This window comes from Gambusia affinis, linkage group LG05, assembly GCF_019740435.1.
Source record: "Gambusia affinis linkage group LG05, SWU_Gaff_1.0, whole genome shotgun sequence".
NCBI classification, from domain to species: Eukaryota; Metazoa; Chordata; class Actinopteri; order Cyprinodontiformes; family Poeciliidae; genus Gambusia; species Gambusia affinis.
In genome coordinates, this window is record NC_057872.1 from 16762810 (window position 1) to 16789073 (window position 26264).

The 26264-nt window shown below is 40.1% G+C and overlaps 3 protein-coding genes across 4 annotated transcripts; 2 read left to right on the forward strand and 1 right to left on the reverse strand.

Moving 5' to 3' along the window:
* Nucleotides 1-1696: 1696 nt before the first annotated feature.
* sgk2b (serum/glucocorticoid regulated kinase 2b) lies at nt 1697-5902 on the forward strand. Its single transcript, XM_044116542.1, has 12 exons — nt 1697-1892; nt 2425-2500; nt 2591-2660; nt 2790-2815; nt 3177-3234; nt 3313-3396; nt 3482-3613; nt 3693-3805; nt 4921-5140; nt 5220-5375; nt 5458-5547; nt 5628-5902. The coding sequence occupies exons 1-12, from the start codon at nt 1826-1828 to the stop codon at nt 5763-5765; spliced, it is 1230 nt and encodes a 409-aa protein (XP_043972477.1). The 5' UTR covers nt 1697-1825; the 3' UTR covers nt 5766-5902.
* A 2892-nt stretch (nt 5903-8794) lies between these two features.
* Nucleotides 8795-13701, reverse strand: LOC122831198 (transmembrane protein 244-like). Its single transcript, XM_044117223.1, has 7 exons — nt 13611-13701; nt 11682-11992; nt 11300-11385; nt 9985-10058; nt 9768-9893; nt 9638-9682; nt 8795-9551 (listed from the first exon to the last, which is right to left on the reverse strand). The coding sequence occupies exons 2-7, from the start codon at nt 11814-11816 to the stop codon at nt 9457-9459; spliced, it is 561 nt and encodes a 186-aa protein (XP_043973158.1). The 5' UTR covers nt 11817-11992; nt 13611-13701; the 3' UTR covers nt 8795-9456.
* On the forward strand, nt 13611-24714 carry l3mbtl1b (L3MBTL histone methyl-lysine binding protein 1b). 2 transcript variants are annotated; one of them, XM_044117221.1, is made up of 22 exons: nt 13611-13720; nt 15313-15447; nt 16518-16713; nt 16857-17025; nt 17125-17254; nt 17349-17400; nt 17908-18002; nt 18106-18210; nt 18295-18430; nt 18528-18619; nt 18716-18867; nt 19087-19163; nt 19421-19506; nt 19833-19943; nt 20149-20263; nt 20375-20474; nt 20935-21129; nt 21374-21475; nt 21572-21636; nt 21715-21887; nt 22761-22823; nt 23351-24714. In XM_044117221.1, the coding sequence occupies exons 2-22, from the start codon at nt 15337-15339 to the stop codon at nt 23477-23479; spliced, it is 2454 nt and encodes an 817-aa protein (XP_043973156.1). In that variant the 5' UTR covers nt 13611-13720; nt 15313-15336; the 3' UTR covers nt 23480-24714. The 2 variants fall into 2 exon arrangements, with proteins under 2 accessions (XP_043973156.1, XP_043973157.1); XM_044117222.1 differs by lacking the exon at nt 13611-13720 and adding an exon at nt 14157-14424.
* Nucleotides 24715-26264: the final 1550 nt, after the last annotated feature.

Below are 26264 nucleotides of genomic sequence, written 5' to 3' on the forward strand. Positions count from 1 at the left end.
TTATTATGGCTGCACATTAGAAAGCCATCAGACGCACACAGAGCTTTGGTAACGGACATCGCATGAACTCAAAAAGCTGCAAGCAGAGTTTTAGTTTAAGGGAATACTGACTTTGACAACCAAATAATTATCTGTTTATTTATTTTTAGTTTTACAGTTGTATCATGCAGAATAAAAGTCCCAATAAAGGTTGAAACAAGATTTGCAATAAATCCATAAATTCAAATAAGTTTTAATGCACCCTTACGATACCTAGTGTGTAGATGTATTCAGTAAATTAGAATACAACTGAAAGGTTCATTCATTTCATCTACTCAGATTACAGAATAAAACACATTATAAAGATTAATTACACACAAACCGATGTTGTCAAGCCTTTATTTCTGTTAATTATGATGAGTTTGTGCTTACAAATAAAGATCAAAGATTAGAATATTACTACAAACCAATAAAAAAAGATTTTTCATACAGAAAAGTGAACTCAATGTCTGCTTAAAGGTTATTTTTTTTAAATACCCAGTTAGCCTCATCAAAAAGCATATTCTAATTTATATGACTATATATGACTCTATTCTGTATGAAAGTCCAATAAAGTATACTCACACTCTGAATACAAATAAAAATGTGTCCAATCAGATAGAAGACCATCGCTGTCTTGACAAATCAATCAACACATTCTGGTTAGTAGTCACCAGACCTGAAACTGGGTCAGTAATGATCCAAACAGGCCCTGCCTGTTTCCCAGACATGCCACAGACAAGACGTCTGATAGCACATGCTTGGAGCGTTGTCAGGAATTTACACACGTAGTACAGTTTGCAGAAATCTAAAATAGCCCTAAACTAGCAGGTGCATTCAGAAACTGAGGAGCAAATTATGAAAGCTGAACTTTTCAGTAAAATTAGGGCAACACGTGATCACAGCACTTCATTTGAGTAAACATGCTCCTATCTGTTTGCTATTATGCAGGGTCCTTCCTTCCTATAACTACTTGTGAGTAGTAAAGTAGCTATAGCCATTTGGCTTTTGTGTTTTCTTGATTACAAAAATAAAAGAAAAACATGATTTGTGTATAATTTACCTAAGATTAGCCATGTCTTCTGGTTCAATTTCACTTGTCTCATCCAGATCTGATGCTAGGCCAGTAAAATAAAGAAATTGATTTAATAAACATGCTTAAAAATGTGTCTAAAGACACATTACATTGTTCAAACACTTCTGCAACGAAGAATGGGACAAAATTCCTCGACAGCGATCTAAGAGACTCGCTGCCTATTAACCCAAATGCTAAAAGGCAGTCCTTCACGCCAAGTGTGGCATAGACAGATATCCGGGTCAGGCTACTTTCTCACCTGGTTTAAACCGCTAACATGAGGCACCATGCAGTCATGGATCTGCTTTGGAGCTTTTTCAGTCCTGGGTGCTAAAATCGAGAGCCAGGATGCTTTAATTGCAACGAATTTGTTGTAAAACACAGCCATGAAGGCCTTCTCTCTCAAACTTTAATACTTTGTGAGAACAAGTAATTGTATCCTAACTAACATTTATTTAATCAACACCGGTAATACCTGTAACACAGATGTGAAGACGAATGCCCCACATACTGTTCATAAGCGGCGCTCATGTTGAGCCTCGCATGGTGTATTTATAAGTTGTCCGATGGAACTTGAACGCATCGCCCAGTGCGTCACAGGTCTTAAATTGAGCAGCAGAGCAGTTGAAGTTTCAGTCCCGAGGGTCTAGTTTGATAAGGACGGTTGATCTAAAACCAGAACCAGAAACTGTTCTCTTTGGAGTTTTATTTCTTAAATAAAACTTCCTCCAGATGACTCTGACTCAGGAGCGACCGCTGACTTATGCCAAAATGAAGGGGCTTGTTACATTTATCTCAGGTAGGTCGTCATTTTTAAGTTTAATTGAAAAGTAAAATTAGCTGTTAGCCTAAATATCGTCACCTTCCTAAAATACTGGACTAAGTAATTTTGGGCTAAAAGTGTTTCCCCCCCACCTCTAAATCGTCTTTTGACAAAAAGAGGTGGTAATTTTAAAAAATGCCTTTAATTTTTTTGCGTGTGTGTGGCCAAAATCACGTTTAGCAAAATTTGACATTATTTTACGAAAGTCATTATATGAAACATCGCAAAGTATTTGGAAAATGTCTTAAATAAAATATTCCTCAATAGGACATATGGGTTTATATTGAATAATTTTATTTATTAAATTAATATTAAAATAATTTAACATAAAATTGCCTGTTGATATCACTTGGTTACTCCAGAAAGCTAATAAATTCCGTTTAATGTTCAGTACGACCTCACTTTGAAAGCTGCCAGACATCATCAGACTAAATCCAGCTAGTACATTCTTATGTAATTGACTAACCCACCCCCTCTCTGCCTGTCTCTCTGTCCATCTGTCTTACAGATGTGCTGAAAGAGAAGAAAGTTGGCTTCAGCGATTTCTTGCACAAACTTGTTTCCACCCAGAAGCCCTGCCAACAGTAAGTTAGCAAAGAAAATAAGACTTTCTTTTTTAAAAACTTTGAGTCCAGCCCTTTAACCCTTTGCTGTGCTTGACCTCCCGATTGCAGCCTGGACACCCAGAAACTGCTGCAGAGACAGAGCAAGCTGAGGAGACAGAAGCAGGAGAAAGCTCCCTCGGTGAGTTCAGATCTGGTGGAGGAATCTTAGGAGACGCTGCCTCAGCGTTGACAGCAGATGAAACCCAATCCCACCTTCTGACTGACAATCCCTCCCCTCTCTGTCTGTCTTTCTTTTTTTTTTTTTTAGAGCCTGGTGAACACAGAAACCTCACAGTGAGTCCCACCCACTCACAGCGTTTTTCTTGACACGAGAAAAAGTTTTTGCTTCACATTACAGAGCAACCCCTTTCTTTTGTAGCAGTCAGTTGAGAAGCACATTGAAGGTCCATGGGAGGGTCCCCTAATTGGCTCCTGACCTTGAGAGCCCACGTCACAGGTTGTGGCATTAGCAATTATGAGGGCTTTTAGAGGGAAAACCCCCCCCCCCGAACAAATAAACATAAAAGAACCAAGGTTAACTTATTATGTGGCCACATTATGTATGTAGCACCATCACTCCATTTGCATACTTGTCTTACAATCATTAATACATTTCTTGCTACTTACCACTGTTTTCTGTCTTTGTCTTCACCAGAGTGAAACCTTCAGACTTTGACTACCTCAAAGTTATTGGCACAGGAAGCTTTGGAAAGGTATTTTTTTCATTAATATATTAGTTTTTATCTATAAAAGCTGTGAAATGATAAATAAAAAACTGAAATGTATAACAGGTGTTGCTGGCAAGACACAGAAAACAAGGAGGTTACTACGCAGTTAAAGTCCTGGACAAGCAGATGATCATCGAGAGGAAAGAGGTCTGTCCTTCTGTGTTTCGTTGTGTCTGTCCATCTGTGTGTCTGTTTTCCTGTCTAACTGTGTCTGTGGGTTGTGTCTCTGCAGCAAAGGCATGTGATGGTTGAAAGGAGTGTGCTGCTGAAGGGTCTAAAACATCCATTCCTGGTGGGGCTGCACTTCTCCTTCCAGACACCAAAGACGATCTACTTTGTCCTAGACTTTGCAAACGGAGGAGAGGTATGTGGGTTAGTGAAATCCTTTGTCTGATTGAGTCTCACAAATCCTCTCTAGAGTTTAATTTCTGTGCTTCTTTCAGCTGTTTTACCACCTGCAGAGAGAGGGTTCGTTTCCAGAACCCCGAGCTGCTTTCTACGCTGCAGAGATCGCCGCTGCGCTGGGATATCTCCACTCTCTGAGCATCGTTTACAGGTGCACAGATGAAACATGGCTTTAGATAACTGTCAGCGGTTGTGCAAGTTTGGCTAAAGTTCAGTTAAAGACCTTACAGAAAAAATAGTAGACTTTTTAAAATTATGCAACATAACTAATCATTAGCTGAAACATTTAGGTAAGTTAAAATGCAACTTTATTCTCTATGGTTGCTGTTTTTTACTTTTTGCATGTGATGCTTTTACACCGTACAGGTTTCCTTCATGTTTTAAATGTAATAAGAGGAAAACTACTGAAATCCCTGATTTCAAGTCAAACAATAGTTATGTTGTTTTGTTAACAGCAAATGAGCTCGTCATAAATAAGTGACACATTTTTATATCCCAATGGAAACTAACTGGTTTAGTCAGAAGAGCCTTTTTCGGAGACAGGACGTTCTACCTTGCTTTCTCTGGAAGGGTTTTTACTGCCGTACATAAGGAGCTTTACAGTTTTGCCAAAGTGTAAAAATTGCCTCAATTTCTTGATTAGAACTAGAAAACATGAAACAAATTAATGTCATCAAAGTGTTTCTCAAAAATTAAAAAAATATGTAAGTGAAAGCATCATAGAATGAGCAAAAATTCAAATTATAAAACTAATTAATGTCATCTGGAGGTAATTGAAGGTCTTATGAAAAATCTAGGGCCTGCAATGAAGACAATTGAATTTTGACTACTAAACATTAGGCCTGTCACATTAACAAATTTTGCTGGATGATAAATTGTCCCTGAAGTTATTTCAATAAATAATAATTTTGTTGTTTTTAGACCATTTTCAAGTAATATATTAAAAATGGTATAATAATTGAAGAACACATTCTGAAAACTCAGTAAAGTTTCTATTGAACATTTAACACTGGAACTGAAAGATATTTTAAATATCAGAAATAAACAAAACAAATAAAATGAATTCTGAAGTTTCTGTAAACAAAACTGTCCTTTGAAAAAAAAAAAGAGCCAGACTGAAAACTTTTGTCATCCAGTTTTTGGTAGAAAAAGACAAAAACAATAAATGATGCAAATGTAAATTATTGACCTTGTTTTATTTTAATTTATGATTTATTGCGACAGGCCTACTGAACACTTTTTTCTGCTCCATGTGTTTCTGTGCAGAGACCTGAAGCCAGAAAACGTCCTGCTGGACAGCGAAGGCCACGTGATGCTCACAGACTTTGGTCTTTGTAAGGAAGGCGTGGCTGTAGGTGGGATTACACACACCTTCTGTGGGACCCCAGAGTACCTGGCTCCAGAGGTTCTGCTGGGCCACCCATACAGCCCGGCTGTGGACTGGTGGGGACTGGGAGCCGTGCTGTTTGAGATGCTCTCTGGACTGGTGAGTCTCACTGGATTAAGCTTCGTCTTACTGTTTTCTGCATCTTTAATTCACTGTATCGCCCTGTTCTGCTTCCCAGCCTCCGTTTTACAGCTGCAGCAGACTGGAGATGTTGGAAAATATCCTCTACTCTCCTCTACGGCTGCCCAGCGGCTTGTCTGAAGGCACCCAGTCTCTGTTGAAGGGGTTGTTAGAGAGAAACATCTCCAAGCGCTTGGGCCAGAGACTCGATATTGTAAGTGCGTACAGAACAGAGAGCATCCAGAATGAATGAAGCGGCTCATGACCACAGGATTTCATTTCTGCTGTTTTCTCAGGAGGAGCTGAAGGAGCATCAGTTCTTCGCTTCCATCAACTGGGATGACCTCATAGCCAGAAAAGTCCGGCCTCCGTTCATCCCTAAAGTGGTACGGATAAATCAGAAAATGGTCAGAAACGTAATCTCAACAAGTTCCCGGTTGGTTCTGACTGTCTTGTCGTTTTCTAGACCAGTCCTTGTGATGTGTGCTACATCGCTCCTGCGTTCACACTGCAGCCTGTCCCTGCCTCCGTCAGCGACAGGGCGGAGGCAGCTGCTTCCAGCGCAACCTTTGCTGGATTCTCCTTCATGAACCCAGCCGAGTAGGTGGCAGCAGAGCCAGACTCATAACGCCACCAAGTCCTCCTGGAGCGGAATTTCTTAAATATTTATTATTAATTTTTTTTTTATGTAATGTCTATTTTTTTGTACTTGAATGGGATATTAAAACTCTGATATGGCAATTTGCAGCATGTTTCATTTGTTGCTTTTGAATAAACAGTGATCTATTTTTAGATTTTCACTGATTTCTCAGTATGAGTTATTTATACAGGAGAGGCAGGTCACTATTTCAAGTCCTTCATATAATGTATCTAAATAGCAGAGCCAGGAGCTGGTTTATATAAAAATGTTTATATTCTTTATTGCACAGGTCCCAATAACAAATACATTCACTGGTTACATCTTATCGTACTGGCTTTTTTTATATTACATACTTAAAGACAGAAGCAGAGCACATTGTATTGGTAACAGGAAAACTGCTCTATACATAGCACTTGTATACAAACACAGCTGAATGCCATTCTTAACAAAAATACACACTGCCCTTTGTGTTGTGACAAACAAAACAAAAACAGTTTATGAATATCAAAAAGTTGAATTAAATCAGTAAATATAACTATCACACAGTGATATATTTTAAATATCTGTTAATTTTGATGTTTATGGCGTGCAGATATTTAAAACCTTAAATTCTGTTTCCCAGAAAAATACATAAGACCAATAATTTTCAGTATGGAAATGTAATGTCATGCTCTAGACCAGGGGAGCCCTAGTCCAGTCGTTAGGGGTTACCATCCTGCAGCCTTTACATGCCTCCCTGCTCCATCACGCCTGAATCAAAAAGCTGAATTCCTTCATCAGCAGTCAGTCAACTCTGAGGAGGCAATTCATTTGATTCAAGTGTGTTGGAGAAGGGATGCGTCTGAAAGTTGCAGAATGGTAACCCTTAACGGCTGGATTTGGGTGCTCACAGTTGGTCATGAAGAAGACTGCTGAGCTGACAGTCTGACAGCCTCCACCAAAGATTGTTGCTAAGGAAGCTGTCTACTCTCATATTGCTGTATCAAGGTATATTAATGGAAAGTTTAGCTGAAGAAAAAAGTATGAAGAACAGCTTGTTCAAGAGTTTGGGGGAGATTCACATGGTGTGGACTGTGGCTGGAGTCAATGCTTCAAGATGCAGGGCATGAGATACAGCTATCAGTCTTTGTACTCCTAAACCAGAAACAATGTCAGAAACATCCGTTAGCTGGGCTAAGAGGACGAGAACCGGGCTAGACGTGGCCCAGTTACCGGTGTCAAGGTGTTCCAAAGGTTTTTCACAGTTACAGGGTCAAAACTGCGAACATTTTCAGTCAAACTTTTCTCCGTGTTTTAAGTCCTTTTATTGAGATACAAGAGAAACCGCTGCCGTGACTGGACTTTTCTCTGGTTATAAGGAAACAACACTGTGCTCCCCTCCCCTACATGTTTCTGCACACTGCTAGTTAGCTGCCTCAGAAAGGCATTCCCTCCCTACAAGGAAGACAGTCTGCTTGATTACAAGAAACATGGACTGTTATGGTGGCATCTTTTTCTTAAATTGTACAACCAACATGATTAAAATTATAAAAATCACTACAATATTTTAGCTGCTCCAGAAATAAAATATTTTTTGAAAAAGTACATAACTTGTAGATCCCTTCTTTTCAACACACCTGAATCAAGTGGCTTGTCAGTATCCTTTAGCTCTACAGGTGCCTGGTAACGAGGCATTTGATTCATGTGTGCTGGAGAAGAGAGGAATCTAAAAGTTTTAGGACGGTAGAACTCGAGGACTGGATTCAGGCATCACTGTCAGAGAATCAACGGCTCGCTGTCAAAAGGCAAATATGAGACATGAAATGGAGACAAGTGACAGAAAGGAAACTATTAACACAAAAGCAGAAACTGGTCGCCTCCATGAAATAAGTCAAGCAACAGGAACCTCCACCATGACAGTCTGTGTTTGTCACAGCAGAAACATTTCCAAATAGCCAGATTTGAATTTCTTGTCAGTGAAGGAAAACAAATCAGCCTTCTTTAGGCTCTTAACTGGTACTGTGTAGCAACATGTAGGGGAGGGGAGCACTCTGTTCTTCTGTAATCCCTAAAGCCAGAGAGAAGTCCCATCACTTCACTACTTTCTCGGGCGTCTCACTGAAAGAACCATAAACAATGAGAATAGTGTGACGGAAAGCTTTCGCGGTTTGGAAACTGTAACTGTTTAAAGTCTTGGTAAACCTTAAAGCTGCAGTGTTTAACTTTTTTTTTTTTATTATGTTTTTTTTTTTTTACATATTTGTTAAAACTGTCTCAATGTTGTGACAGTATGAGACAGATAATCTGTGAAACAAATTGAGCTCTTCTGCCTTCTGACTGTGGTCTTACTGCCATCTGCTCAGACGCTCTGCTCCCATCAGAAACAACCGTTTAGAGCTAAGAGGAGGGGCTTAGCACTTTCAGTCATGCTTGTGTATGCGCTGCTCACATGTTCCTCCACTGCTGTGAATGCTTGGGCTAGTTAGCTTAGCCACAGATGACAGATAAACTGTTTTCTGACACAGTAAGTTGTTAGTTGTTTCTCTGATTGTTTGTTTTGGACTGAAGTGTGAATTTTAGATTGTAAATCAAGCTCCTCTGCCTTCTCCAGTGATCCTACTGCTATCTGAAAGTCACAGCTCAGCCAAAAACAACCAGAGTCCAGAGGAGGGTCTTAGCGATGTCAATCACCCTTAAGTACGCATTGCTCAAAGTGCTAATGGCAGAGAAACAACTTACTGTTTAAGGAAACTGTTTATCCATCATCTGTGGCTAAGCTAACTAGCCTGAGCACGGCAGTGGAGGAATGTGTGAGCAGCACATACACAAGCATGACTGAAAGTGCTAAGCCCCTCCTCTTAGTTCTGATTGTTTTTTTCTGACTGAGCTGAGAATTTCTGCAGGTAACTGTTTGACCACTGGGAGGAGGCAGAAGAGCTCGATCTTTTCACAGGTTTTCAGTCTCATATTATACAGTCACAACATGGTGACAGTTTCAACAAATATGTAAAAAAAAAAAAAAAAAAAAAAAAAACATTTTTTTTAAATAAAAGTTACCAACTGCAGCTTTAATACCAGTGACCAGTCCATGCTTAGACCAGTGCATGCTTAGACCAGTGCGTTTTCTCTTTGGCCCAGTTCAGAGGTTTCTGTTGTTTCTGGTTTTGGGGTGACTTAAGATGAGAACAGGACAGTTGCAGCCCATATTCTGTCAGTGGAAGTTCATGAAGCTCTGAATTCAGCTACTGCTGTCTTGTCTTGTAAATCTCCCATTAAACACTTAACTTCACTGTAATCACCCCTTTTCCTACTTTTCTACCATTACTATTTTCGTTCCACTAAACTTTCCATTGATATGCTTGGATGCAGCAGTCTGTCAGGAGTCAGCTTCTCTAGCAATGGTCTTTGTTGACTTACCCCAAACTGGTGGGGCTGCTAGCAGTCTTTTACATTTTAACAATCATTTTCATTGGTTTTATGTAATATTTGAATTTTCTAAGAGACAGAATTTGGGGCTTTTATTAACTGTAAAACATAATCATCAAAATTAACAGTAATTAACACTTGAAATAGATCACTCTGTGTGTAGTGCATGTATATAAACACAAGTTTAACCTTTTTAACAGAATAATTTAAATAAGCTGATGTTATCCTCATCTTTTGCCTTTACAGCTTGTCAGTAGTAGCTGAAGGTGGAGTAGCTCTGCTCACTCTGACATGTGAAGTAAGCAATCAGCTGACCATTGCAAATCATCAAAAACAAGCCGCTAACTGTGGAAAAAGCAACACAGAGAATGAATAATGAACAAACTCATTGTTGACGACAAGACGGCGGGTTGCCATTGATGTTTGCTTACCTAAAGCCAGCCACCACTGCCAAACTGTAGGAAACTCCAACATCACTGCAACGTAGAGGCAAAATATGCAGTTACGCTGTAGATTTGGTCATTTTGCTGTGCACAAATATAGATGTGCTGTTCTGCTCACCCAGGCTGGTGATTATGACATGAAGAAGTGTGACAGTGAGGGCGTAGTCCCACACCCGCCTCTTCACCACTGCAGCAAACAGTATGCCACTACAAAAGTAGGTCAGCTCCAAGGAGAGGAGGTTGACTGAAGGACACAAGTAAAGTGAGGAAATATATTACCTGTAGAAAGCTGACAATCAGTGCTGCTGATCACACTGTGTATGTGATATTCTCACCCAGGTATTTGGAGTTAGACTCAGCAGGTTCAGTTTTAAAATCGAATGGAATCAGCCCGTCAAACTGGTCCAACCTACATAAGGAAACATCAGTTGTTAGACTGAAAGACTCACGTTTTTATTAGCAAACCCTAGAAAGCAAATGGATCTCAGTAGAATTGTGCAATAATTCCTTAATACTCAGACTTTCCTGTTATCTTTTGAGGTGGATGTCATTAAAGTATTTTAAGGTTTCTCTTTTTGTTTCTCCTATTTCTTTTACTGGACCATAAAAGCATATTTTGCTTTGTGTGGAAGGAGAACAAGTGGAGGATTAAATAGAAAAAGCCAGGCCTAAAAACAATCCAAACTTAATTAATGGTGATATTAAGGCCCAGTTTGCAAATGAATAAGAGGGACGGCCTCTATTGAAGGCGTAAAACTCTAACCTACTCAGAAAGCCTGAAAAACAGTATTAAAACCTCCCTTTGATGTTCTGGTTCCTTGGAAGCGAAATGTTAGCCACAAATGATAAAGATGACTAAAAAATTAGTATTAATCTTTTCTTGCAGTAGCATGAAATCAGATTCAAAAGAATAATAATAAACCATAATTTTAGAACACTTATTCAGAAGTAAAAAGAGAACAATCTATGGCAAAAATGTTGATACATAACATTGTATTTGGCTCTTTTAACGGGATCAGTGATCTAAAACACTGTCAAATGAACAAAGGAATAGTTAAAGAAACTCTATGTTTCAACCTTGTGAAATGTTACACAATGAGGCTGTTATCAAAAATGTATGTTAGAAAGTATTAACCACAGGGGTACTGATAATGTTTCCATATGGTTAATTTGTTATAAACAGTTATTTCTTAGGGATTATATTTAATCCCCCACGTTGAAAACTATGTTTGAAAATGGATGTTTTCCCTTCACATTTTCAGTGTGAGATTATCCAAAACCTGGAATAAAAAATTCATTTAGTAGAAGACATTGCACGATTCTTGACAATCAGGTAATTCAAATAGAAATGTAAAATGAAATGAACATAAAACACAACATTTATGAGGCATCAAAAGACTTCCGACTCTGTTTCATTTATGTAACTTTAACTAAACCACTTTTAGCAAGATGTAGGATACGCCTTTAAAAACTTAGCATTAATTTGATTTGATTTGAAAATTGCAAATATTTATTTATCTCGCTGCTACATGCGTTTGAAAAACGTCCCCCTGCAAGATCAGGGTCGCTCTGCGTGTTAGTAACCGCGTTGCTGGGCATTGTCCTTCCTGCGCTTGTGCTTGTGCGCATGCGTGGGAAATTTCTACTCACCTGAAAGCACCGAAGCACACACTGCCGATCATGTAGAAAAGGGAGTAAAATATGAGCAGGCACAGCAACAGATTGAGCAGCACGGTCTGTGGGGTGACGGAGACAGAAAGACAGGATGCGCCAACAGTCAACAAAACCTGAAGGCAACCTGAAGCTGAACATGCACAGTGTTAAAACGTTACTGTGGGATCCACGTCATAGGCGAACAGAGAGCCTTCTGACCAGCTGCTGAATCATGCATGAGAATATCTGAACGTGACAGTGAAGCGCGTGGTATCCACACCACGATTAGCTGGGTTTACAGCACATCATTCGCCACAGAGACGCTTCAGCGGATTGCTTTAGTGTAAACAGCAGCACATCACAATCTATTACCGCTTACCTTTGAATCGACCGCTTTGCCTTTGAATGCCATTTCATGGTTTGCAGCTTTGAAGCCACTTGATGGTATAACGCAAAACTGATGCAAGCTGCAATCTGCCGCTAATCCCAAGGAAAACTGGGACACTTGCGCCATCTAGCGGCCAAACGGTGGCAAAACACGGAGCAGCGTCCGCCGCCGCTTTTACGTCCAAGAAGATGAACTCATTCCGTCGCCATTTCGGAACTTTGCATTTGTGGTCATTTCGTACGCCACGTCCTCGGGTAAAGAAACAGTTTTGAGGCCAGATGTTTCTCTTCATTGAAAGCAAGCTAAACAGATAAATAGATTATTAAATGAATAAATAATAAAATAAATAATAAAATTAAATAAATAAATAAATAAATAAATGCAGAATTCAAACTTAAAATATGTATAATACTGTCTAACCATGGGTGGAGGTGGTGGGAGAGAACATTTCTACTGCTGTCCATTATTCTCCTGCCGCCATCTTTGGTAAGGCCACTTTGTAACTTTTGTGGGGTTGTTTGGTCGTTTCGTACCCGACGTTTTTGATTAAAATCCGTTGGCCCGACCTTCCTCCAGGTGAATTCACCTCCTCCTCAGTTTGCATCCACTTGTTGACATGTCACACTGTCCTATTCGTAATTTTGTTTAGCCAGTAAAGCATCCACTTTGAAGTTGGCGAAGTTTATTTATTTTCAAGAAATACATGAGTCATAAAAAATAAAATATTAAATCGGATTTATTGATAACTTTGTATGGATTATATAACAATTTTTGTTGTTGATCTAAATTAGGGCCTGCTAACTGAGATTAACACCCCAGCCTTAAAACTGCTCAACTCTGGGCGATCTCCTGTTGGAAGATATTATTAAATATTCACAGGAGTCCAGCAGGGAACCAGTGAGTTATATTTTATTACTTAATGTTTTCAGGGATGAAATAGGTGCACATTCTAACACCGCAAAGGTGCGGAATGACAATACATAAATACATAAATAAATAAATAAATAAATAAATAAATAAATAAATAAATAAATAAATAAATAAATAAATAAATAAATGAATAAATAAATAAATAAATAAATAAATAAATAAATGGGCATGCAATGATTTCAGAACGTGGTTATGAAACGGGGAAGGAGGGAGCAACGTACCGTCGGTATGGCATGGTGAACTGGGCAAGACTTGACCATAAACCACTACAATTTAATATTCGCGTACGACGTACGGAGGAGTAGCTACTTCTGTTAATCCACTCAGTTCAAGTATGTCAGAAGCATTAACAGTTTTGAATCCATGAATCCATGTCTCCAGTGTCTTGCCTCAAAATAAGACGACACGCGGTGCATTAAACCACAAGTAAAAACACATTACAACCACAAAACGTATTGCGCATTAATTCGTACATTTTGCGTGGTTAAACTCGTCTTTTTTACACCATGGCTTCGTTTTGTCGTTGTGACGCAAACTGCTGCCAGCAACACTGTTCGGCTAAAACCAGTCTGGATTCTTGTGTTACAATGTATTCAATCTGTTAAGGCAAGAAATATCACTTCACGTCAGACTGATGCGTGTTAGCACGCTGGTGTAATACGTGTTTCCGTATGCCGGGGATCATACTCGTATAAATATACGAATATATATATAGGTGGAGTGTTGGAAACACAGATGCAAACGGACGTTTTCACCATACAGGAACCAAACGCTCTCCAACGGTTATAATGGAGCCGCTGCAGTCCCTGTCTGCGCTCCATTGATACACACACTCCTACTTCTGACAGTGGGGGAAGGAGGAGAGAGGGATATACTTTAAAAGCCTGTTCAAGGGCAACGGGGAAGTTCGAGCCCCACTAAGGTTTCTAGTATCCTTTAAATCAGTCCAAAACCGAGTTTTGGGCGTGCTGCGAGCAAACGCAGGCCTACCGATAGCGAGCTGAACTTTTCCCGAGACCCAAACTTGTCAGGCAGCCGCATCTTGCGCGCATGCGCATCGGTCTTATCCAGCTCTAAATAAGAGTTAAAACAGAAACGAGGTGAGTTCCACAATTTTTCTAAACAATACGACCGTTAATTCTTTTTTTATCTCTGTTAACGTGAGCAAAAAATGTAAAACCCGATCTAAGATTGACTAGTTGGTGTTTGTTCGCGTTATTTCCACTTTGATTTAAAACGGCGTGAATAAATCGTTTTTTTAAGTTTCTATTGAAGAAATTAATCAGGCAACATTGTCAAATCTCATAACAGCAGCGTAGTTTTATTGTTTATGCTTTTGTGATATTCCTTGAAATATCGGCATTTTTAGATAGTTATTAACCGGGAAACTTATTTATTACAGATTGTCCTTATCTGGCTGCATCCAGTCACAATGCTACGGCTAGCTGTTTAGCAGTCGTCCGTTCATTTCTACGGAGCGGTGTTGTGCCGAAAAAAGCGCCCCAGCCGTCAAACGCTTCCACTGTTTAGAACCGTATTTTAGGGCATTTATTTTCACAAATACAATCAGATAAATATAGTAGTGGCAAGGTGAGAAAACATTTCCCAGTCACTTCCACCTGATTTATTGGTGCAAATATGCGTCTTAAAACTGGGGTCTGTTTTGACGGCAGGGGTGCTTTCTAAGGCACAACACCGGCGCTAGCTGACGGTTAGCTTCAGCTAGCTACCGTAGCAACCTGGGCTGACATTCCGTGACAAGGAGAAAGTGAAGAAAAACGGGCAGACTCAATGAAAACACTCGGTCAGGAAATTACATAGCCAGCCTTTGCTTTTGTTTGACGCGAAGGGACCTCGCATGATTAGTTTAAATGGGCAACTTGAGTAATTAACATAGTTTAAACATGTTGGTGGCCTCTTCCTATGCTCCGCCATTTTGTATAGGGCGAATGCTAATCATGGGCGCTCTTACATACACTTTATTTATAGCTAGTATAAAACCGATGCATCAATTGCAACGTCAAACTCAAACAGGACACATTAACCCTCACTGTTGTTTACTTTGCACATGGTTATGACGGCGTTGCAAGCAGAAAATATGACATTAATTCAGTGTTGAACATGCGTCAGGACTAAAACGTTTAATCGTAATAACATACGTTTTTAAACGCTTTTAAGTTTGGACAGTCAGTGCAGAAAATAGTGTTCTTTGTGAAATCGATGAACAAATTGCCATTTCGCTTGCTTGCAACCAGACAAACTCTGATTTTTAAGAGATACCGTTAAAACAAGGAAAAGACGAACTTTTGTGATTAACTCAAAGTTGAGACGTATTTTCCCTTGTTTGTCAATGGTCTTAACAAATGTTTATCCTAATGAGGTCGTTTGTTTGTGTATTTGCCCGTTAGTTGACCGGCAAAACAATATTATTATTGAGTGTTTTGTCTGAAACAGAAGTGCATGGTGTACCATTGCAAGCCTGCACACACTCGCCATCTAGTGGTGATGTTGGGTATCACTGTTTACAAGCGCAGGTTGAATCTGCGTTTTAGTATTTGAGAAGACAAAAACATAACACCGACCGCCTCACTGCAAATAAAAAAAAAACATCGTTAGTTTAAATAAATGTACAGATTACTCATAGTTATAGGATTCAAGTGTTTGCTCTTCTTTGAATATTATGGCTTTTCAGGTAGGTCATATCAGAGGAGTGGGAATGACAGACACTCCACCCAGTGATGGGCCCTCCCAGGGAGCTGAGTTTGACATGATGGGAGCTCTGGACTGGAAGGATGGTATTGCTACACTTCCAGGCAGTGACATCAGGGTACACGTTTTTCTTTGTTCTTGCTTTTGATCAAATATAGTCCCGTTCAAAAGTAATCGCTCCAATGTTTCAGATTTTGTAACCACTAAGGTCAAAGAATTATATTGGTAAATATTTTAATAGACCGACACAAAATAGTGGATAATTGTGAATGAAAGGGAAAATCTGGAAAGTGTGGCATGCTTTTCCATTCAGCAATAAAACCTATCATGCCCTTGCTGTAGTAACGACTGCAAGCCTTTTTGGAGTGTTTTCCTACCACGTGAAACCTAAAAGCTTTCCTCGTTCTTCTTTGCAAAATTGCACAAGCTCAGTCAGACTGGATGGAGAACAACAGTGAATGTGCAATTATAAATCTTACCACAGATACTCTACTGCATTTATGTCTGGACTTTGATTGGGTCTTTCTAACACAAAATATGCTTTGAAGTAATACCCTGTGGTTTGTGGCTGTATGTGTGGAGTTGTTGTCCTGTTGGAAAGTGAACCTCCATCCCAGTTCCAAGTCTACTGCAGTCTTTTCTTGGGATGTTCAAAGATTAAGATGTTGTTTAATAAATGAACCCTTCTTTAAACGTCTAAATATTCCCCTGACCTGTTAGCTGTGTTTTTATGTCTTCAGGATGCTGTTTATTTACTAATGTTTTCTAACAAACATTTCAGAAAAAGAAGAGCTGGGTTTTACACTGGCAATAATTTACACACAGGTCATCAGTATTTTTTTAATCAGTTGGTGCCTGGAGGTGACTGGTTGCACTGGATCCAGTTTAGGGCAACTAGAATAAAAGGAGTCTAAACGTGTGTGTTTCTATTCTATTCTTTGTTTTTTTCCACTTCACTGCTGTGTGTACGTTTACCACATAATATCAAAAATAAAATACAAAGCAGTTTCTAGTTTTAACAAAAAGCAAAAAAGTTTAAGGGTTGTGAATACTTTATCTTTGTTTAAATAAAGAGAAATAATTTTGCTTCGCATAATTATCTGGTTTTCCCAAGATCTGAACAGGAGATGAAAGAATCTGGGTGCAAGTCCTGATTGGTTTATCTGCCTATTTCTCTCCTCGTTTCAGTTCCGCATGACGGAGTTTGGTACCCTTGAGATAGTCACAGACGTAGAGGTCAAAGGGCAGGAGGCAGAGGCTAATCGTGAGATCTTGAACCCAGTGCCGTCTCACACTCCCACCCCTCCACCCGAAGTCCAGTCACAGGCCAGCACGGCCACAGCTCTGGTCAGTCGGAGCAAACCGGGCTCATCTCAAGCTAAAGGTACGACGGTCTCCGTTAATCACTGACATTGTAAAGAATGCAAATTATTTAACTCTTCAGAATCCCCTTCTATTCAGCAACATAAATCTTTCAGTTTAGAGCCTCATGTGTTTGAGCTTCTGGGGCTGTGCGCTTGTTTTCAGAGGGGGACCCTGGCATGGAGGTTGGCCCCAGGGTTAAAGCTGCTTCTGGTACAGATCTGGGTCCAAACGGGGAGCTGTTAAGGTGTCGGTCCTGTGGTGGACCCGTTTCTAGGAACGCCCTTATAGAGGGAAAATACTGTAGCTCTTGTGTTCAGCCTTCAAGCGGCAGGTAAAAAAATAAATATATGCAATATTTTCTCAGTGCTGCCTTCTGGAATAGTTTCTGTCTCATTTTTTTATGTTTTCCATTTTTTTTTTTTTTTTGCAGATCTTCTCCAGCAGAAGCCCGCGACAGTCAGGCAGTGGAGGGTGAGCGACTGGGGAAACGTGTTCGGAAAAAGAGGAGGATCTACATGGATTCTGGTGATGAAGAGGATGACAATCAAGAAGAACCAGAGGTGAGGAGAACAACGTGAACATCACCTTGAAATGTAGTCAATTATTGTTTATCTATGTTTTTATAGAAGTTGTTTTACTTTACTCTTTTGATAGGAAAAGGCTAAGTCTACCAAAGGCAGGAGGGGAGCCAAAATGGCCAAACTTGGTAGGTTGTACTGTTGATAATAAGGGAGTAAATGTGAAGAAATAAATAAAGTTACACAAATAAATGTGAGTAACAAAAATAATTGAAACTTAACCTTGGAAAAAAATACTAAAAGCCAATGAGAATAATGAGATTTTAGGGAGATTTACACTATAATCATAGTAACTCTAAAGGGCAAAATGAGACCAACATTTCTCATCTTTTCTCTAACTTTTATCCAGACTTCAATACGTATGAAAAAAAGAAAACATGTTTCTTTCCAGACTTCAATACAAATTCTTTAAAATTTTATACATTCATCCATGTGTGTTTTTTCAGGTTATATATATTTTTTTATTTCTAAATGCTATAATTCATCATCACGTTTTCTGTTTTAAACTGTCAAAATGTGCTAAAGCAGACTGAGAGCTCTCCATGCATCAAAATGAACCACTTTGGCACGACAGATGTCGAGGAACCCAGTCAAACGTCTGTTATAAGTCATATTTGTGTTTGTTTTAACGTCAGTGCCTGCCACGCCCAATAAGAAGCGGGCATGGAGCTGGCCTGCTTACCTGGAGGAGGGGCGGACCATTGCTGCACCTGTGAAACTTTTCAAAGAGGTACAAACTGTAATTTGACCATCACTTTATTTACATTTTGTAGTTTGTTTTAATGTGGTGTCTTATTTGTCCAATCTAATGGCGTTGTGTATTTGCCTTGCAGCACCAGTCGTTTCCTCAAAGCAGGAACAGTTTTAAGGTTGGAATGAAGCTGGAAGGGCTCGATCCGTCTCACCCGTCTCTCTTTTGTGTGCTCACTGTTGCAGAGGTCAGAATACTGATGATGTCTTGTCTTTCTTTTTCAGAAATCAGAAGTTTCATCCTCTCAGACTGTTTTCGTGCTGTCTTACAGATCCAAGGTTACAGAGTCAGACTCCACTTCGATGGTTACCCTGAGTGCTACGACTTCTGGGCTAATGCTGACTCCTGGGATCTGAAGCCAGCCGGGTGGTGTGAGAAGAACGGACACAAGTTATTACTGCCTAAAGGTAATCCCAGACATGTTTATTTATTTTACATGAAATTGGAGACAATCTTTTCTAAAAAAAAAAAATCAACCGTATGGATTTGTTTACGTCACTGCAGGCTGTAAAGAAGGAGAGTTTAACTGGAGTACGTATGTAAAAAACTGCAGAGGCCAACTGGCTCCAAAACATCTTTTTAAGAGCCTCAACACAGTGAGTCAGACACAAACGATGCACCACTACATAATCTGAGTCACCCTGACTGTGTTGTAACGCATTTAATCCTGGTTGTCGTTGTTCTGGTTGTAGTCTGTGACTCCATCTGGATTTAGAGCTGGGATGAAACTGGAGGCAGCCGACAGGAAGAACCCCTTGCAGATCTGTGTAGCAACAATCACTGCTGTTGTCGACAACCGCCTTCTGATTCACTTTGACAGTCTGGATGACACACATGATTATTGGTAGGAAGTTTATTACCCAGGGTTATTTCCCTCTCCGCACGCCGACGCTTTCTGTGTCCCTGTCACTATTTTCTACCTCTAATGTGGGATTGTGTGGATGAACATGCATATGTGGTTTTTAAATGCCAAAATCTTTTGGTTTTTAAATATCTGTTTGTAAAATCATACTTATGTTATTATACTGCTTGTTTTTACTATGTTTATGTTCTTTTATGTAAGGTGTGATGCCAGCAGTCCATACATACATCCTGTTGGTTTCTGTGAAGAAGCTCAGTTGACTCTAATAACTCCACCCGGTAGGACGCTTCTGGCTGAGCCTGTTTTAATACAACAAACATTACTAATATCTTACTGTTACCACAGATAAATGGCAACAAAATGATAGAGTCTGTAACTGAATTGAATTATGGATGTCGTTCATTCATAGATGCACCGTGTAAATAATTTGTAATCTTTGGTGTCCTGTAAGGTGTGTGTGTGTGTTGTTGTTTTTTTTAAACAAGGTATTAAAAGTGAGAAATTCCACCAATAATTCAAAGTTTCTTCTTCTTAGAACATAAAGATCCCAAGAATTTCTCATGGGAAAAGTACATGGAGGAAGCGGGAGCACAAGCTGCTCCTGCAAGAGCTTTCAAACCGGTACGATTATGGACTTGTTCACTCATATTTACTGTACTTTTATTTTGTCTCTATTTTTGTAGTTTCATATCTGGTCTCTGCAGACACAAATCACCAGTAAGGATTTAACTTATGGTCACTATTCTGACCTTTTATTACTCTCTGCTGCAGATGCACATTGTGGTTTCCGGTGCAACAGTTTTCTTGTGCCGCTAAAATAATCTTTATGTCTGGAGTTGAAAACAAAGCCGTCTGTTTCACTAACGTCCAGAAAATGTCCAGTTTTCTCTATTTTGTTCTTCATCTTCCTTTTTTTTTATGGTTTTGAACCCATTTTATCTTTGCAGCGACCTCCTCATGGCTTCCAGGTTGGGATGAAAGTGGAAGCCGTTGATAAGAGGAACCCCATGCTCGTCCGTGTAGCTACCATAGCGGACACAGAGGACCACCGACTGAAGGTGTGACATGTCTCCAGAGGCATTTTCCAAACTCCCTTTCTGCTTTTCTTTTCTTTTTTTATTTTATTTAACCTTTTATTTGGAAAAGCAAGTTACAATTACATTGTATAGTTCAACTTCCAACACAGTGGAAGTATAAGAAGGAGTAACCCTTTCTGCTTTTCTTACACAATTCATATTTATTCTCCTTCCTCCTCTCACGTAGATCCACTTTGATGGCTGGAATATGGATTATGACTACTGGGTTGAGACAGATTACCCGGATCTGCACCCAGTCGGATGGTGTCAGAAAACTGGACACCCATTGCAGCACCCCAACAGTAAGACGTGCCTTAAACTCAGCCTGCCCTTTCATGTTAAACTTCAATAAATGAGTTTGCAGAAATCCCCACAGCATTGCTTTAATGCTGCCTTGTGTTTGTTTATTTCAGGCACGAGTGATTTACTGCCTGCCCCGGGACAAGGCTGTCCCACCCCAGGATGCAACGGGGTCGGACACATCAGGGGGCCTCGCTATGGGACACACTACACGTTAGTTGGTCTTGTTTAGGTTTAGCTTCTTCTAGCCAGTCTGCAAAAGTATGAACATTTGGCTTGGAAAAACATGTAGGAGCTCTGTTTACAGTAACTTATCCACTCCCTCCTGCCTTACTGCAGGAAATATACGTTCTTTGTTTCAGTTGCTCTATGTTTCGTTAGACTGAACTGCTGCTCCCCTGTAAACCCAAACAATACCCTCCTGCTTTTATCATATTTAGTAATGGTGTAAAAAGAGGACAGGAGACTTTGTTCTCAGATGTCAATAATATTTGTGTGGGTGGCTCGCGATCTAAATGTGTTGCTGCTCTCTGTGTTTGTGAGAATCAAAGTGATAATGGCAGCCTCCACCTCCTATTGGTTGCAGGACGTTTGTTGCCAGAAATGTAAAATACGTCCAAATGGCTGTTTTCTGCCCGTATAAAAAAGGTTTAGCTCTTCCTCCTGTGTGCAGCCAGGTGAGCTGCCCCTACTCTGAGATGAACCTGAACAAGGAGGGCTTGTTGCCAGACCGTCTCGGTGGAGAGCGACCTCTCGTCCTCAGCGGGCCTCCGGCGCGGGGGCGGCGCCCCGACCAGCACCCGAACAATCCAACGCAGACCACATCGGCCCTGGCACAGAGCGAGCCGCCCCTGGATCCTCAGAGCAGGTCTGCTCCTGAAAACAATGTTTTAACAAGAAACAAAAGCAATTCACTCAAAAAATTGTCAAAATCACAGTGGTGGTAAAAGGTTGGAGGCTTGAATAGATTTAAACTTACTTCTAGAAAGCGTTTCAAAATGTATATGTTTTTGTTTTGTTCCGCTTGCTCACCTGTACACTCATATTATGTATTTATAGTTTATATGAATATTTGAAAGGATTTGTATCTGAACTACAGTGTCTGTTGCTAGGAAACCAGCACCTGTGGAAGCGGAGCATTCAGAATGCAACAACCAGTCAGAGCCACTAGGTGGAGCCAACGAGCAAAGCCACAATGGAACCAGGCCTAAAAGGTGTGACTCATCAGCACGAAGCTTTCCGGCCAAAACTATCATCTAAACTTTTCTGTGTTTTTTCTGTTTTGTTTTTGTTTTTTGTTTTTTTTTCAGAATGGCTCCACTGCCCAAGTATCTAAAAATGCACTACGTCAAGGATGAGATTAGTGATGGGAAATGTGAGTCGGGGAGCTGTACTATAAAGCAGACACCTGGATGCTGCATCCCACTGACTGCTCCTCTGTTCTGTTCCGCAGCGTCCCCAGAAACCATCTCACTCCAGCAAGCGCTACACGAGTCAGTGTTCCCCCCCGGCATCTCCGCCTCCCCCCCGCACAGAGTGGCTCTTTGCTGGGACAAACACTGCCAGCTGCTGCCCGAGGTCCTGGGGCTGACTGCCAAGAGAGTGGCCACTTGGAGCGCCGAGGAGGTCAGACATGCCTGCACACTGTTCAACACATTAGAAACAGACATGCTCCTCATTCACTGATCCAACGTGAACACAACTGGTTGTTCAGATGAACGGCAGCAGTGAATGGACACTCAAGGAAAGAGCTTTTCTGATCATCTTCTCTGCCTGGCCGGTTACCAACAGAGGTGTTTTCATTTGTAATAACTTAACAATATCAGAGATGCAAGAAGACATTTAAAACATGATGTATCAGCTGTTATACAGTAGTTTTATATAACGGGAAGGCTACAATGTTGCCTAATTTTATTCTTTAGAGCTTTTAACCTCTGTTTCTTATTGAACATGGTGGATTTGAAAGCGTTGGCAGCTTTTTCAGCATTTCAAAGTTAAAATGAGTTTCTAAATTCTCTGTCCTTCAACCTTTAGATGCGTCTCTGAAACAAGTAATTAGCAGGACTCTGTAGTACGTTTTTGTATGCTGAGGACATCTAATGGTTCCAGCACTCACCCAGAGCGCTGTTTTATAATCCAACCCTTGCTAGCCAGGCTAATTGCTAATAAAATGTCAACTTTGTCATTTTCATTAAAGTCCTGTTTCACAGCTACTGCTCTCTCACACATGCTGCGTGATGTTGCCCTTACGCTGAGGATAAATAATTGATGACGGCTCGTGGCAGCAAGGAATCTATTGTGAATGTTCTTCTTCTGTCATCTTATATCATATTTCTTAAAGAGGAATGTAACCAAACCAAGCTAAAGTCAGAATGTGGAGCTACACAAACAGCAGAGCTTGGCGATCAGGCTCAGAACTGTGATCGATGTATTTTTACAGAACGAGTCGCTGTCTGCGCTGGTCAAGATGATTTTTGTCTTGGTTTCTTTGTCCACTAGGTGGCCGGTTTTGTCAAAGGACTCCCAGGATGTAAAGAGCATGCTGCTACTTTTAAAACAGAGGTGAGCACTTCCCTTTGTTTCCTACGATTAGAGGTTCAACTAACAGCTGGTCTTTACTGATAACTACCAATATATTCAATTTTTTAAAGTCAAGCAGCTTAATGAAATAAAAAGAAATGTAGGCGTGATCTCTCTTTCTGCACACTTCAAAATCGAACTGTTACTGTTGATTTAAACAAGTGATACTTAAATGGGGATAATTAAATTAATATGGGAGGTCAGAATGTGGACCAATGAGAGGCTTCTGTTTTTCTGCTCCCACAAAAAGGAAGCGGCTTCCAGGTTCGTTTTTGTGAAGCAGATTGGGACAAGAACTCTAATACAGCAACTCAGCAGCAATAATTTATTGTGTTGACTCGGTTTGTTTAATATTTAATTATTACTGGCAAAGATGTGTCGTCTGGTGTTTGGGGTTCTTTGTTAGTTTGCATGCTGTTGCTAATTTATGCAGTTTCAAGCATTTTTACTAGAATTAAAAACATTTTATGAAATATTTGTTAAATTAAATATATTTGTTCCCTTTCTAGCAAATAGACGGCGAGGCCTTCCTGCTTCTCACCCAGGCGGACATCGTTAAGATCCTGTCCATCAAGCTGGGACCGGCTCTGAAGATCTACAACTCCATCCTCATGCTGAAGAACGCTGACGAAGAGTGAGACCCGACTTCAGGGGGAATCCCTCCCGCCACGCCGGTCTCGACTCAAGTCTCAGATCTGACCTTTTGTGAAAAAGAAGAGAAAAAAAGTCAAGTAGAACAAGGCCAATTAGTTTCTCTGCAGTGGTGCAGCTACGAGAGGGAAGAGAAGAGAACGCCTTTGTCTGGAAGCTGCAGCGTCTCTCCCCTCTTCCTCTACGACGGCCAGCTTGGGAGAGCATTTTAAGACACCGTGAAGATTTACCAACCCGAGTTGTTTTGTTTACAGAATCTTGAAAACATGCCGGCGCCTTTAAGGCTTCTTATCATTGTACAGTTTACAGATTGGCTTTATTGTCCCAGTTGTTGGATTTTTTTTGTTTGTAAAGTAAAGGTGCTGTGGCTCCGAGCAGGTACAACAAGTATTATTATTATTATAAATTTTCTGTTTGTTTCGTTTTGAGAAGCTGCAAAATACAATCGGAAAACAGCCAGAAGATTTGTAAAATGTGAAACCCAGAGGAGCAGAGGCACTTCAGCTTTTCTCCTATAAATTAGAGAGAGATGACTGCTCAGCAGGCTCAAAGAGCATCAGTGTTTTGGTCATTTGGAGTTGGCAGGAGGCTCGATTCAAAAAGAATGCTTGAAACGGCGTCCTTGTTTGTGTGCAGAGATGATTAAGTGTATTTGAGAAACGGCGATGCAACGTCCCACTGTTCTGTGTGTGTTGCGTTTCTGGTCCGCGGATCGTTTTGAGCCGAGCTGCGACGGCTGGCTCGGTAAATCAAGGAACCGTTCCCGTCTATATGGATGCTGAACCAGCTGTTTTTGTTTGGGTTTTTTTTTTTTCATAGAAAATACATGAATATGAATGTTAAACAACTTAAAGTTGTTTTGATATCCACCTCTTTGTTCCTGGTTCAAATAAGCTCTGACTTTGAATGTAAGTAGAGCTAAAAGAAGAAGCCTCTCTCTTTCTTCTGCCAGAGTTTAGTCCTGCTTTGTTATGCAAAGACTAATGATCTTTCTGTACAGGCAAGAAGGACATGAAGACCGTGAACTGACTAAGCTAGCAATTGTAATGGTAAGGGGAGATTCCTTTGTAAATATGCCGCAGCAGGTCGGATGTGTACATCAGTAACGGTTCATATGCAAACAGCTTTTATTTATGTTTTGTAAATTATGGGATAATGGTACGCTGCTCTGCCTCCTCTGATGGAACGTGTGAATGGGAAACAATAAATGAGATGCACACTGTCTGCTGTCCTCGCTTTAACCCCCGCCATGTCGCACGCAAAACGCACTGATCATCTGAAGCTGCGCTCCACGTCTCTGTTGTTTACACGTCGGCCATGTTTGGCTGATCAACCGCAGCGTTCTGAACGCTTCGTCAGAAGACAATCTGATTTCTGACAATTACATTTCAGCTGAAGCCATCAAAGTTTTTTTCCAAAATGTTGCGGCACTTCAACAACCTGCTCGTGACCTTTGGAAGAGAAACAGACCCACAGCATTGAAGAACCTCCACCGTGCTTACCAGTGGCCCTGAGGTGTTTATATATATATATATATATATAAAATATATATATATAAATATATATTCATCCTTTGTCTCAAGTCAAACCAATCTGGAGTGTTTGACTCAGTCTTAGTCAAGTTATTTTTGTGTTTGACTCGGTCTTAGTCAGAAAAGGTTTTTTAGTGGCATCTCTCCCAAGCCATCAGTGTTTATGTCAATTGAGTATAAATATTGTACTTAGTAAACAAGTTCATTACTGCAGTGATTTAAAAATTAGTTATTTTTGTAATTGATGTCCTTCAGAAACTCGGCGTTAGAAAATAAGCAAAGATTCTCATCTTGCCTCATTAGTCACAAATGTAATTATTGCTAGACTGTAGATATGGACAAGTTTAGCTAAGCAGGAGAGCTGCACAGTATATTGAATTAAATTCTAATTGTCATTGCAATATTAGTTTTGCAATATTGCTCCTACACTGATTGCAGTAACTGGTGGTGTCTCATGTTTCAAAGGCAATGCATCTCCCTCTGCATGCCAACAGTATGCAAGAGTTTGCAGGGAATGGAGGGGGAGTTGTGATGTGTGCTGACCATAATTAATACCACAACAATTAACAGAAGTATTTAAATTACACGTCTTGCTGCATCATGCAGTCCTAGAGAGAACCAAGTTATGAAGACAAACACACATCTGCCTTTCTGCAATCCATTTCGAAGAGAGGAGCGGAGAGAAACGTGTCGCATCACGCTCCACATTTCTTAGACATTCAGATAAACTTTGCAATTAAAAACCTTATTCTGCTGCATCATTGCGGGTGCCAGTAACTGTCACTGATGATTTTATAAATAAATAAACCCGGGACTTTCCCCTTACAACATGTTTTCAAATGAAAATTCAGATTTATTTATTTATTTTTTTTTTGAAGTTTTCAGGGTGAAATGAAATATTCATCTGAAGGCTTCTTCACATCTTTACAGTTGGTAAGTGTGGAGAGTGCTGTAGCGCATAAGCCAACTTCCTGTCCTTCAAAAGGAAGTGGTATAGTTAATTTTAAACAATTTTTGAGTTGGCAGTAATGTGTTTATCTGCACTTTGGGTAAATGGAATATCCCCACTTTTTTTTTTTTTTACTCATAAATGTGTTTTAACCAAAAGTCGTAAGATCATTTGTTGCACAGCATAAATTTGATAAAATTTTCTTTAATATAAAGTAAGACTTCTTGGTGTTTTGAAGGAGGCTCAAACTTAAATCAGTTAATATAAAGTCCTGTAACATGAATGAAAGAG